This window comes from Cebus imitator, unplaced genomic scaffold, assembly GCF_001604975.1.
Source record: "Cebus imitator isolate Cc_AM_T3 unplaced genomic scaffold, Cebus_imitator-1.0 Scaffold253, whole genome shotgun sequence".
In the NCBI taxonomy this organism is placed as follows: Eukaryota; Metazoa; Chordata; class Mammalia; order Primates; family Cebidae; genus Cebus; species Cebus imitator.
The window spans coordinates 1,769,186-1,784,251 of NW_016107568.1; the positions used below are offsets into that span (position 1 = coordinate 1,769,186).

At 40.3% G+C, this 15,066-nt stretch overlaps 1 protein-coding gene and 1 long non-coding RNA gene across 2 annotated transcripts in view; one reads left to right on the plus strand and one right to left on the minus strand.

Moving 5' to 3' along the window:
- GLYAT (glycine-N-acyltransferase) overlaps positions 1 to 5,284 on the plus strand; it is a 32,875-nt gene extending 27,591 nt beyond the window's left edge. The window contains exons 5-6 of the mRNA XM_017498911.2: positions 852 to 1,023; positions 1,448 to 5,284. Coding sequence (XP_017354400.1) covers positions 852 to 1,023; positions 1,448 to 1,850 — 575 coding nt within the window. The 3' untranslated portion in view covers positions 1,851 to 5,284. The remainder of the gene's footprint in view (positions 1 to 851; positions 1,024 to 1,447) is intronic.
- On the minus strand, positions 3,297 to 10,718 carry LOC108282880. The gene is made up of 2 exons (XR_001816614.2): positions 10,428 to 10,718; positions 3,297 to 3,984 (listed from the first exon to the last, which is right to left on the minus strand). It is a non-coding gene; the product is annotated as an uncharacterized LOC108282880 (long non-coding RNA).
- Positions 10,719 to 15,066: the final 4,348 nt, after the last annotated feature.

A 15,066-nucleotide genomic window follows, 5' to 3' on the forward strand; every position in this document is an offset into this window, starting at 1 on the left:
AGGAAGTGCTTAGTGTAATACTTAGATGTGTTAGTTACTGTTTGCTGCATAGCAAACCTAATAATTCTGTGAATCAACCATTTGGGCTGAGCTTTGCAAGGCAGTTATTCTGCTGATCTCATCTGGGTTTACTCATCTAGCTGTAGCTGATGGATAGACCATGGTTGGTTGCTCTGACATGGCCTCACTCACATGCCTGAATGACAGGCTGTCAGTTCATGCCAACTGGTGACTGTGGTGACAGCCTGATGGCAATATGTGTACCTAGCAGGCTAGCCCAGGCCTGTCTTTATGGCATTGGTTTTAATGTCATTGGTCTTAACCAGGAGCAAAAACAAAGGGAAAGTCACAGTGGGGCAGGCACTTTTAAGCTTCTCCTTGCATTAAATTTGCTCTTTCCTTTGATGAAAGAAGTCAATGTAGCCAAGGTAAGTTGCAGTGAAGGAGGGGACTAACCCAGGGAATGGATACCAGGAGATATGGGCAAATTGTGGGTTATTGCCTCATGTTATTATACTAGGAACATAGCTTAGTAGATGTTAGCTACAATTTTTTTTATCTACTTAGATTATCAAAACTAGCGATTAGGCAGCTCAGAAAATTTCATTCCCGTGCAGATACTGCTGTTAATAACACAATAGTAACTGAATCCATCCCTGAGCGTTTTTACTCAGATAAAACAGGAAAAATTACACAAATCTTCACTGTGTGACGTGGGTCACACAGTGGTAACACCAAGCCCAGAATCAAAACTTTATGATACTAAATCCCAGACACTTCTTTCTCTCACTGCAGAACTTCTCTCTAGAATGTACCTAAACCATTACATCTCTCTTTATAATACCATCTAGGTTCACAGCCTAGCCTGAATGAGGCTATACAAAATCTTGCAGCCATTAAGTCCTTCAAAGTCAAACAAACACAGTGCATTCTCTATATACCGTGTGAAACAGCCAAGGAACTGGCTCCTTTCCTGCTGGAATCAAAGAATATATCGCCCAGTGGTGTGAAAACCAAGACCATGTGAGTTTGATAAAATCCACTCTATGCCACTCATACCACTCAAGTAACCTCCCAACTTCTTTTCCTGCATTCACTCTGGCCTTCCTACAATCAATGTTGTAAAAAGAAATCAGAACTATGTTTTTTAAAAATGTAACTCAGAACATGTTTCCCTCCTGTTTAAAAGACTCTGTCATCTCCCTTCTCATCTAGAATAAATCAGACCTCTGACTACCACTTGGACCTTTCTTGCCCTTCCTGCTTTCTTCCTCCAACAACTTTGACCTTCTTCACTTTGTGCCTCTTTCATCACTAGCTCATCTATATTCCAGGACTTCACATTCATTATTTCTTCTGTCTACTCTGTCTCTCAAGACAATGGAGGTCAGAACAAATACAAACCTTTATATTAATGGATTTTGTTTTCTTCTTGGACCCTCCATAGCAACCAAGAGATGTTTAAACTCTCATCCATGGATGTTGCCCATGCTGACTTGGTGAATAAATTCTGGTATTTTGGTGGTAATGAGAGGAGCCAGAGATTCATTGAGCGCTGCATTCAGACCTTTCCCAGCTTCTGTATCCTGGGGCCTCAGGGTACCCCTGTGTGCTGGGCTCTAATGGACCAGACTGGAGAGATGAGAATGGCAGGAACTTTGCCTGAATACCGGGACCAGGGCCTTGTGACTTATATCCTCAATTACCAGTCCCAGGAATTGGGCAAACTTGGCTTTCCAATCTATTCTCATGTAGACTACAGAAATGAAGCTATGCAAAGAGTAAGTTACAACCTGCGACATATTCCCATTCCCAGAGGCTGGAACCAGTGGAACTGTGTGTCTCTGTGATGGCAGCCCTGAACATAAGACAGTGTTGGGCAGGCCTGGGCATACAACTGGAGGAATGAATAGTGGATGAAAAGAAAGAACATATTGTAATCAGCAGAAAAGGAATGTGCACTGTTTGGGCTCTGGGGAAGCACTGTGATGGTCTACAGAATACCATGGTCCCTGCACTCACAGGTTCTCAGTAGGAAGCAGGCCCAGATCCTCTTACATTTGACCTGTGTAATGTAGCTCCCCACACTTCTAGGGCCTCTATGACACTTCATCTTATACAAATTGCTCCAAATTACTTCTCCTGGAATCCCTAGTTCCTCAGTTGCAAGACCCTTGCCAGTTTTTCTGGGAGCTAGGAAGATGTGAATAATATTTTCTGAGTATGATGACTCACTTCTTTACATTTCTAAATCCTTCCCCTTATGATCAACAGGTGGATTCTCCTCAATAGTCTTTAGAGATTATCCTCTCCTGTTACTGATACTTTATAGGTACATTAAATATACTAGACACAAATATATATGGGATATTAGGCTAAATACAGTATATATGATGTAGCAGGGAATGTTATTAGAAGAAATACCAACTGATGATATCGTATCCTACAACAGCTCCTACTCCAGGAAAAAAGATCCAGTGTTGTTTCTAAGGATGAGCTTCCAAAATCCACCACAACTCCTAAACAATAAAGTTTTGTGTTTTATTGTATACAATTTTGATTGTGTTTGCTCAAGTTAAGTGGTTCATCATGGTGACAGCATAAAAGGAATGAGTGTATGAAAATGGGAAGGTGGAAGCACCTTGACCCAGGGATGTGAACATTTATTGAGGAGAGATAGGAGTTGAAGACAGAAGAGACAGCATGAATACCTGCTTGTCCAGTTATCCTCAGCACATTACTCATCTTCGTTTGTTCCTGCTATAACAAAATACCTGAGACTGGGTAATTTATAAATAACAATGTCTGAACTTAATTATTTATTTAAAATAATTATAAAATAATTAAAAATTTATTTATCACAGTCTGGAGGCTAGAAGTCTAAAACCAAAGTGCCAGCAGATTTGATGTCTGGTGAGAATTCAGTCCCTGCTTGCAAGGTGGTACCTATTGCTGTGTTCTTTGTAGGGGATGAACACTGTGTCCTCATAAGGCAGAAAGACAGAAGAGCAAAAAGGGGACCAGCGAATTTCCTCCAGTCCTTTTTCTTTCAGGAACTAATCCCATCCATGAGGGTAGAGTTCTCATGACTTAATTACCTCCTAAAGACTCTATCTCTTAATACTGTTGCATTGATGATTAAGTTTCAACATGAATTTTGGAGGAGACACAAACGTTCCAATTATAGCATTACTTCAGAGTGCCTGAATTCCATAAAGTTTAGATGATAGTCTCATACAAGGATCGGTTGGTGGGGAACAGGAGAGATAATCTTTCAGGTTGCAACAGATTAGGACTATTCCCTTTTTTTTTTTTTTTTTTTAACTGTGCTGCTTTCAGTTACCTTGGACTCCTTAGAACCCAAAGGCACCAGCAGCAAAGGCCAGGAAACAGAAAACATGGCAGCCCGTCCCTCCCTTTGGGAGCTTCGTCTCAAGAAGGTACAGAGCTGGTGTTGGCCTCAGATCACTGGTGGTAGGCAGCTGGAATCCCAGACCAGTGAGTCTTATCCTGCAGCTAAGCTGTAGCTGCTCAGCTCCCTGAACTCAGCCTCTTTCCTGGGGGCATGTAAAAAAGGCTAATTTCCTCCTTTGCTGGAGCTTCAGCCCCTACTGCCTGGCTGTCCAGGGACCCAAGGCTCCCTTGACTCTGCAGGAATGTCTGAGCAGCAGCTTTGTGAAGACTCCATATAGCTCGGCATGTCAGACTGAAGGCCCTGGTAGAAGAGATTCATTAGGGGATCTCCTGGCCCCAGGGCTGCCAAGGTCTAGGAAAAAGTGTGGGTCCCTAGAATTTTCTACTCACCATTTCCCTAGGAGAGGGAGTTTCCCCTGGCTCTGTGTCACTCCTGGGTGGGCAGTTGTCCTGTCTTGCTCCTCTCTGTTCTCCATGGGTCATGTTGTGTCTTTGATGAATCCCAATGAGGCAGGAGAATAGGGTCTGGAGGCAGGAAACATAAGGCTGATTCATGGTGACTTCCTAAAGCTAAATCAAAGGGAGACACTTCAGCTGACTTTGTAACTTAAGTTCATTTTTCTCATTTACATAGGGCATACACCAAGAAGCCAATGGAAACCTCTAAAGGGTATTTAAACCCCAGAAAATTCTGTAATGAGACCCTTGAGCCCCTATACTAGGGGCTGCTCCCACCCTGTAAAGCATACTTTCGTTTTCAGTTAATCTCTGCTTTTGTTGCTTCATTCTTTCCTTCCTTTCTTTGTGCATTTTGTCCAATTCTTTGTTCAAGATGCCAATAACTTGGAAACTCTCCACCAGTAACACCAATGAATGCTTTGTGCCATTGTTTTTTAAATAAGACAGGAGAAAAAAAGAGTTTAAAACAAACACATTTTATTTGTATTGCTTTTTATATTTTATATTTATCTATATAGTACTTACCTTGGGAACAAATCATAGAAAGCCTTGAAAGTCACATCAAGGATATCAGATTATTTCCTAAAGCTAATGGGAGGCTATGGAAAGTCATTATGGAAGGTGTATTAATCAGGATAGTCTGTGTTATCCTGCAGTAACAACCCCAAAATCTCAGTGTCTTAAAATGACAATGATGATTTCTCGCTTACATTTAATGGCCTTTGCAGTTCAGATAGAGACTCTATTCCATGTCTCCCAATTCTGGGAGTGTTTCAAATATAGCTTGACACCATGGCAAAGGGGAAAACTAAGAGCAGGTGAATTGTGCACTGATTCTGAAGGGTTCTACCCAAAAATGAGACACATTATTTCTGCATACATTTCATAGGCCAAAGCAAGGCATATGGTCATACTTAAGTTCAAAGGATGCAGGAAAGGAAAGTGGAATCCTATTGCAATAACCTATATTTTGCTATCCTAACTGACTCTCTCTTTCTTAGCTGAGAGAAGTACAGACTCCATGTTAGCTTCTTGAGCTGGACAGAGTTCATTTAGCTTCTTCACTTCTCCCCCTTTCTCCCCCTTCCCCTGAGCACATAGCTAGGGTAAGCTAACACCAAGCAGACCCAGGAATGTCCTTACTAATAAGATACTGAGTTAAGCTGTAACCAGCCACCCCTTGGAATGTGACTGCTGATAACCAAAAGCTTTACAACTGTTTGCCTTCCTGTAATAGTTTATCCTTTTGATTTTTTTTACTTGTTCTGTTTCTGTAAAATCTGTTTTAGCTAGGCTCCCCGTCCCCTCCTTTAAGCAAGGTATAAAGACACAAAGCCCCTTCTTTGGGGACGAGAGAATTTTGAGCATTAGCCATCTCTTGGTCACTGGCAAATAAAGGAATCTTCATTTGAAACTCAGAGTGTGGCGCTTTCTCTAACTTGCTCAGGTACAACACTATCATACGCATAGAAAGAGAAATTGATTTATTTGTTGGAAATATTTGGCGTCTACCGAAGTCTGCTTTTGTGATCACCAAACATAGGCTCATGCTCTTGCCTGCATGTGAAACAACCTATACCTCTCCCAAAAAGCAATAGCTCAAAAACAACACGTGACCAAAACTGCCTGTGATGGGGAGTTTTATGTGTAAACTTGGCTAAACTGTAGTGACTAGTTATTTAGTCAAACACTAACTCAGGTGTTGTCATGAAGGTGCTTTGTAGATGTGGTTGACATCTACAAAAATCAGTTGTAGATGCCATCAACATCTACCTTTGATAATGTGGGTGGGATCTCATCCAATCAGTTGAAGAGCAAAAACTCTGAGACTTCCTGGAAAATAAGAAATTCTGCCTCAAAACTGCAGCTTTAACTCCTCTCTGGCTCTAACTTGCTGCTGACCTGCCTTAATGTTTTATACATGATGGTCCCCAATTATATAATCTAATTTCTCACAATTTGTATATATTTTTACATGTAATTTATTTTATATTTACATATGAATTATATATATGTGTGTGTGTATATGTATATACATACACACACACACACACACACACACACACACACACATATATATATACACACACACATATATATCTTATTGGTTCTGTTTCTCTGGGAAACCATGACTGATATACTGCCTAAAGAGTGCCTGGAATTCTCTTCAAGTCTAGATATGCATTCAGATATACATCTAAAAGATACCTGCATTAGTATGTTTATACAGTACTATTTACAAAGTAAAGACATATAATCAACCTAAGTGTCCATCAGTGGAGGACTGAATAAAGAAAATGTGGTATATATACAAAAAGGAATATTACTCAGCCATAAAAAATGAAATGTTTTTTGCAGCAACATGGATTAAACTGGAAGCTATTATCCTAAATGAAAATAATTCAGAAACAGAAAGTCAAATAGCACATATTCTCACTTGTAAGTGGGAGCTAAACAATGGGTATACATGGACACACAGAGTGGACTAATACACATTGGTGACCACAAAAGGTGGGAAGGTGGTCGGGATATAAGATTTAAAAATTATCTACTGGGTACAATGTTCACTATTTGGATGATGGATACACTAAAAGCCCAGATTCCACTACACAATACGAGTATGTAAGAAATCTGGCTTGTTCTCCCTAAATCTATACAAAGTTAAAAAGTTAGAAATAAATAGAATATAAAGCTAATGTAGAAAAGAAGTGTGGATATGGCATCCCTTGTTCTTACCACGAGCAAAAAAAACCAGAAGTTATTTGTTCCCAGAAAACTGCTATATAATGGAGGGGGGAAAAAAACCACATACAATAACAATGTCTAATTAAAAGGGGAGAAAATTGAGAAAAGAAAAAAAAGTAACATTATTGGGAACAAAAAAAAAAAAAGAAAAATTTCCTGCCCACATGAAAATAATTACAAAAATTGGAAGTGCTAGGTCTCTAGATAAGAAGGAGCAAGTGCAAGAATTCTGGCACCATAAAAAAATCTTAATTAGTGACACCACCAAAGGATCACACTTGTGCTCCAGCAATCATCCCTAACTAAAGTGAAACTCAGATATGACAGATAAAAAATTCAAAGCACAGGTTGCAAGGAAGTTCAACAAGATCCAAGACAAAGTTGAAATCAACATGAAGAAATTTCTAATGAATTCAGGAAATGAAAAAAGAGATAAACATTTACAAAGAAATCAATCAGACCTTTTGGAATTGGAAAATTAACTTAAGAAATTTCAAGATACTAGCACTGAAATCTTTGATGTGATCAGTTAAAAAAAAAAAAAAAGAAATTTCAAGATACAATTGAAAGCTTTATCAATAGACTGACCTAAGCAGAAGAAAGAATTTCAGTCTAAACATTGGTGTTTTCAACTAATGCAGTCGGACAAAAATAATTTTTAAATGCACAAAGTATTCAAGAAATATGGAATTCAGCATGGGCAACAAACAGACCCTGCCTCTACAAAAAATAAAAGTAAAAATTAGCTGGGTGTGGTGGTGTGTGCCTGTGGTCTCAGCTACTCAGGAGGATAAGCAAGAGGATTAAGACGAAGAGGTTGAGACTGCAATGAGCCATGCTTGCATACTGCACTCCAGCCTGGGCAACAGCCTGTCTCAAGTTAAACAAAAAAAGAAAAGAAAAGAAAAGAAATATGGGATTATGTAAAGTGAACAAATGAATGAATTATTGACATTTCTAAGACAGAAGGTGAATAAATGGAAAAACGTGGAAAGCATATTTGAGAGAAAAATTCAAGATTTCTCTATTCTTGGTAGAGGTAGACCTCTGGATAGAAGAAATCCAGAGAACACCTTGGAGATACTACACAAAATGAACATTATCAAGGTGTATAGTCCCTAGACTGTCCAAGGTTAATGCTAAAAAAAAAAAATTTAAGGTTGCTAGAGAAAAAGGTCAAATCACATACAAAGGGTACCTAATCAGGCTAATAGTGGACTTCTATTGGGTGTCTATTTTCAGCATTGCTAAAGAAAAGAAATTTCAGCCAAGAGTTTTCAGATCCTGCCAAACTAAGCCACATAAACTAAGGAAAAATAATTTTTTTCCAGGCAAGCAAACATTAGGGGTCCAAAGAATATAGGGCCCAACTAAATAGAGGATTCTACCAGACAAAGTTGCAGCATTAAGAAAGTTTGTTACCACTAGACCAGCCTTATAAGAGATCCTTAAGAGAGTTGTAACACAGAAATGAAAAAGCAATTACCTGCTACCACAGAAAACACTTAAGTACATAGCCCACAGATCCTATAAAGCAACCATAGAATCCAAACTACAAAGTAACCGGCTTACAATTTCATGATATGATCAAAACTTCATATATCAAAATTAATACTGAATGTCAATGGTCTAAACTCCCCACTTAAAAAAGTACACTGTCACAGTTGAATTAAAAAAAAAAAAAAAAAGACCCATCCATCTGCTGCCTTGAAGAAACCAATAGAAAGATATGATGTCAAATAAGGGCCTGAGAGAACAACTTCATAGATGGGTGTGTTAAGTCCTGTTAAGTCATTGAGATTTGAAATACAAATGAAATACTTAGCGTTCCTCATAGATTGAGTGATTCTGATAAGTGCTGTGAAGAAAAATAAGGCAAGGAGAGCTAAAAGGTATAAAGAGGAGAGGCTGGGCCATTTAAAATTAAATTATTGGAAGTCCTCTCTGAGAAGATGACATTAGAGGCAAGTCCTTAAGGAGATCACTGTGTGGGCATTTGGGAAAGAGTGTGCCATTTGGGAAAGGCAAAGGAAGGACTGCAAAGACCCTAAGGTGGGAGCCTGTCTGGGGTGTTGAAAGCAGAGCAAGCAGCAAGGAGGCTGGTGTGGGAAAGAGGAGAGTTGCGGGAGATAAGGGCAGAGAGATACAAGGGGTAAGCATATGTATGGTCTTGTGGGCCATGGTGAGGACTGTGGCTTCTATTCTAAGCAGGGCTTTGAGCAAGAGACAGACATCCATGACCGAGGGGCTGTATTGAGATGAGACTGTGGAAAGGCAAAGGTGGAAGCAAGGAGGCAGTGGAGGGTTGGACCAGGGTGGGAATGGTGGAAATGTTGAGAAGTGGTAGGACACTTTAAAGGTAGAGCCAAAAGGACTTGCTGATGGATTGAATGTGGGGTGTGGGGGCCATGAAAATTCACACCTCCCTTCTGTCAGCAGTATAACTGACCAGTAACCGTAGTAGCTGGCTCTGAAATCCACCCTTCCTTAGTTCTGATTTCTTGCTTTTCACGTGTTTCTCCTACCTGTAACAGCACAGCAGGAAGACAGGGGACTCTTCTGATGGGGCAATTTTCACCCAAGAATCCCCATGGTACTAAGACCTCCTCTTTCTCTCTCTCTCTCCATGAGGGAGACTTAAATTAGATTGCAGACTGATAGCTCTCTCAGCCTCCCCCAGCTCCATTCCTTTTTGCCTCACCTAATAAATCTCTTTTACATCTAATCCAGTCCAGGAGTCTCAGAAGACCTGGACTAAGGGAGAGAAAGTAGTTCAAGAATGACAAGGTTTAGGAAATTGGAGTGATGGAGATGCCATTTCCTGAATGCATGCATGCGTGAATAACGCCTCCATATCCCCATAGGTCTCCTGGCACTGGTTTGCTGGATAATTTGAATTTGTATTACCTAGATGGCTTTGGAGAAAGCCCTTGCCAACGCTCAGGACACAGTGTGCCTGGATATCCCAGGGCAGTCCCTTGCTGTGGACTTTGCGGACTCCGCTCCGCCAGCAGAGGGCAGCAGAGGCAGCCAAGGCTGCAGAACCAGCCTGAGAACGCTGAAAGATGACAGGTGCCTCCCAGTCTAAGTTGTTGAGAATCCAAGTGACTTTAGCCTGATGCATAGTAAGTATTCGCAAAGACTGTGGGAATCACGGATGATGGAAAAGAGAAGACTTTATTTTCAGAAGGAAAACCAATCCTCGGATCCAGGAGAGGCTGCCCTAGGGAGAGGGAAAGTGCACGTTGCGCAGAACGGCGGGTAGCTGCTATTTGATACCTGGATCTCACAGAGTCAGCCTTACATACGTATTAGCAGGGTGAGGAAAAAATGCAAATATGCATGAGGAAAGTCAAACGCTTGCACAGCAGAAAACATATATGGAACATACACCCATATTCACTTTTTGGTAGGATTTAGCATTAAAATGAAGTGAAATTTGGCTCATTACATCAAAAGGGGAACTATAGCACATGGAGACCATTTTTGCAGTGTCCACAGGCTGACTGAAACTGGCTTAAGGTCTACAGCTATTGACCGATAAGGAATGTTTCTAAGCCCCGTCCTCTGTCCAGTCTGAGTTGTGGCAGGACAGCAAGGCAGGGGACGAGGGGCAGGGGAGGGTATTGTAGTGCTGTAGGACTTTCTCCTTAGTTCAGCTAAAAGCCGGGTTCTTGTCACACAACCATGAAAAATTAGGCTTGCGGACGCTCTGAAGGGTGAGAAGGACAGGGTTTACTGGGTGAAAAGAATAAAAAGGGAAAGAGGGACTCTCAGCAAAGCGAGAGTCCTGCAAGCGGGCTTCCTACCTCACAGACCGAATCACCAGATTACCACCGCGAACTGGAGAGGCCAGGCTCCTCCCCACTGCAAAACGGCAGGAACTTCCCCAAGGCTCCACCCCAGTGCGCGCTCCTCCCGGTGCGCAGGCAGGTCGGAGATGCTGCCAGGGAGCCCTTTTTACCGGGCTGTCTCAACAGGCTGGAAACCGGCAGGCTGTCAGTGTCAGATGGGAAGTTTTCCAGCTGTAGTTATTTGGCAATGCTTTTCAGGAGCTAGTTTCTGCTTAATTATAGGAAGGAAACCTATGACAATTAATAACACCGGATGTGTTGCAGATCCCTCTTCCTGCTAGCTATGAAATTGTTTTTTTGAGTTTATCTCATTTTAGCCACAGGGAGTCCATTTCATCGTCTGTTGGGGTATATTTTAACATATCTAAATAAGTGTTGCTTTTTATTATAACTCAACAACTGGGAAACTGTGACCTCAGGACATTGTGGCTAGAACAGTTGTGAATGAGAGAATGACAAGTGGGAGGTCCAACCTGTCCAAGGAAGAGTTCTCAAAGTAGGCATTGCAACAAAAACCAAGTTCATTTTTTTTTAGACGGAGTCTTTTCTGTCACCCAGGCTTGAGTGCAGTGGCATAATCTCGGCTCACTTCAACCTCTGCCTCCTGGGTTCATGCAATTCTTCTGCCTCAGCCTCCTAAGTAGCTGGGATTACAGGTGTGCACCATCACGCCCAGCTAATTTTTGTATTTTTAATAGACAGGGTTTTGCCATCTTGCCCAGACTGGTCTTGAACTCCTGACCTCAGGTGATCCACCTGCCTCGGCCTCCCAAAGTGCTGGGACAAGTGCATTCTTTAAAAGTGACTTCCTTGTTCCACGGTCATCTCTAATTGTAATAGATTTAAATGTTAAGTCTCCACCTCAAGGTGAACATGGGACACGTGTATCATGCATGTTTTCTCATCATGCATACATGCAACCCCCTTTGCAAGGATTGCAAACACACAAGGAACAATAACGAGGTTTTGATACTAAATTACTCAGGTGGGGAGTGGAAAGTGCCTGAAAATTATAATTTGGGGTCACCATCCCCATCTTGTGTCTACTAAGGTTTCTGGTACATACTAAGCACTCAATATTTATTAAATGAAGAAATGAATGAGTCAAAATGCAGTAAAAAGTAGGATTCTTTTAATTTCATGAATTTTAAAAATTATTCTATAAAATTTATATATTTTGCAGATACAACACTTAATATTTATCTAGGGAATGTGGGAACTTTCTGTAATATGCATGTTATGATAAACATTTTCTGGCCAGGCGTGGTGGCTCATGCCCATAATCCCAGCACTGTGGGAGGCTGAGGTGGGTGGATCACTTGAGGTCAGGAGTTTGAGACCAGTCTGGCCAATATGGTGAAACCCTGTCTCTGCTAAAAATACTAAAATTAGCTGGGCATAGTGGCACACGCCTGTAATCCCAGCTACTTAGGAGGTAGAGGTTGCAGTGAGCCAAGATTGTGCCACTGCACTCCAGCCTGCGCAACAGAGCTATACTCCATCTAGAAAAATAAATAAATAAAATAAATTATGTAATTAAAAAAACCTTAGAAACCAAAGCTAAATGAAAATCATGCAATTATGGAAAAGCAAAATAAAACTACAATGCAATTACCTTATTTCTCTCTTTTTAGATTGGTAAGGTGTAAATACGTTTGACGGCATCTGCTGTTAAGAAGAGTATGGAGAAATGGGCACTCCTCTAGGTTATTGTCAGGAGTGCACATTTGCACAGCCTTGAGGGCAGGTGCTTTTAGAAGCCCTGTTTTGATGGGGAGAACTTTTGCTGAAGAGAAATGAAGCTTTTTATACCAGAGAGGGACATTTCATCTGTGTCCACAAACTGCCAGGGCATTCATTTAAATTCAAGGATTCTCTAAAGATGAAGAGAAGAAAAAATCATATCTTTATTTTTATTAACTTCCAACCATAATTTAGGATTTTCTTCAATTATAATTGTACGTACCGAACCACAGGAGAGTTCCACTATCTCTGACTTTATCAAGGATGGTAATGAGATAATTTCATATCTGATTATAGCTGAAAATAACTGAACTGTCACTTTTATAATATTTAAAGTATTTAATTTATGATTACATAATGTACTCATTCAGTGTGAGACTTTGCAGCTAGATATAATGTAATGAATTTAAAATAGTCAGATAACTGTATGTCAATATAATTTTATTTCCTTCATAATCCTTGTGTTTTATTCATTTAATAATTCATGACTTATTTAATAATAATTCCCTGAGAATGGGATAATAGGCTTCACCAGACTGTCAAGGGGTCCACTGTACAAAAGTGTTTAAAAGTTATGCTTTAAATGAAGAGGGGCTCAGTAGACTGCTGATGACCAGGTTTTAATTATACAGAGAAAGTCTAAGGAAGGGAAAATCTTAGCAATAGCAGGAGGTGAAGAGAAGAAAACCCAATTCAATCTCCCACTAGATCATTCTGTTTTTTAAGTAATTTGGAAGTCAAATTTTGTTTTCAATTTAATTAACACTGTTAGTTTAAAAATCACAAATTTAGAAACTTAGAAATGAGAGCTTGATTTCTTAATGGGATTTACAACCTGCAGGCAGGGAGCACAGCCTCTGGTTGAAATACCAAAAGCAAACACTTCCAGGAAGAGAGAAGTAAGATAGGAATCAGTGCTGATGGGGTTGGCCAAGTATACATATTCAACAGGATACAGGAGGAGCTGTGAATATTAATGATAGTGGAGTTGCAAGCATACAAGATAAACAAACACGTGTGATACATGCATCCCATGTTCACCTTGGGGTGGAGACTTAACATTTAAATCTATTACAATTAGGTCTTATTGGTGAGAAGGTGAAGCAGGGACAGGAAGGTGCTAAAATGCACAGCCTCTGCAAAACCAGCCAGAGCCAGTCTATAGGGTCAGTTGTGTCTTATCAGGAAAAGGTTACAGAACTTGTTCAATCGAAGCTGTAGCTATGCAGGGTCAGTTTGTTGGCTTCTGACAGGGAAAGCTACAATTGTTTCAATATTGCTTATCTTGAGGCCAGTGCTTGTTCAGCTGCTAGAGAAAAAGAAAAAGTTTGTGACAGTTAGAACATAGTTTTTTGGCTTTGTTTTTGTTTTTTGAGACGGAATCTTACTTTATTGCTCAGGCTGAGGTGCAGTGGCGCGTTCTCGGCTCACTGCAACCTCCACCTCCCTGGGTTCAAGCGATTCTCCTGCCTCAGCCTCCAAGTAGCTGAGGTTACAGGCGCCTGCCACCAAGCCCAGCTAATTTTTGTATTTTTAGTAGAAATGAGGTTTTCCTATGTTTGCCAGGCTGGTGTTGAACTCCTGACCTCAGGTGATCCACCTGCCTCAGCCTCCCAAAGTGCTGGGATTGCAGGCATGAGCCACCGTGCCCGGCCCATAGTATATTCTTTAAGTGAAGGGGTGCCTGACTTAACCTTTGGATGGTATGTCCTTAGATCCTGTATATCATTTTGTATCTTACTGCCACAAAGAGTTTATCAGTCTTATGATCTTCTATTTTAACATAAATGTTGATAGTTATTGAGTCTAAGCCAGAAAAAGGAAGGGGTAGAATGAGGTGTGTCTGGCCTCTCATCCTCGTCATGGCCAGGTATCAGTTTTTAAGGTTTCTCTTGGGTTTCATTGCGAAGAAGTAGTCCACCCAATTAGGTGGGGAGCTTGGTATTTTATTTTTTATTCTCAGCACTCATTGCTAATTTTTCAACAATATGCTTATGGCTGTGTTTCTCTAATTATCAAAATAAAAATAGTATCTATTGATACTCCCACATGTAAAATAACAAACCCAGTGAAGTTTAGACCAACTTAATGTCAATTATTTTTTCCAATAACTGAAGTATGAGATTTTGAACCCGGTTTATTACTGGAATTTTACATATCATTTTACTCAAGAATTACTTTTTGTCTTTCATTCTATTTTATCATATTTGAAACACTAAATTAGGCTTTATTCTCTATTTTATTGGTTTTAGTATTTATCTCTTTAATAGAGTTGACCAGTTCTTGATTTCTTTATTTTGATTCACTTCTCATTACACTGAAACATAACATCACTCAATTTTCCAATTAGGGTGCCCAAGTAATACAATTCCTGAATGTATACACCTGTAGGAAAGTCTTCGCACAGACATCACACAGGAACAGCAGCTTGGCTGATTGCAATATTTTATATTGCATCCTTTTGAGGCAGGAGAATAGGATCTGGAGGCAAGGAACCTAAGGCTGACTTCCTAGAGCTAAATTGAAAGGAAAATCCTAACTCTCCACACCTAAGTAATAAAAGGACCAGAGGCTACTCCCTTTGCAAACCCTCACCTTTTCTGCCCTGCAGATGGGAAATTGAAAGTACCTCTGATTGGTTGCAAAAAGCAATTTGCAACCAATCAGACATTTGCATGGGAATGTAACTTTGTAACAACTGCACCTTCTGATTGGTTGCAGGCTTTTTCTGTATAGAAGTGCAACTTTGTAACTTCACTTTAGCCTCTGATTGGTTGCTTTTTGCAACCAATCCAATGTTTGCATACGAGTGTGATCTTTGTAAATTTACTTCAGCGTCTGATTGGTTGCT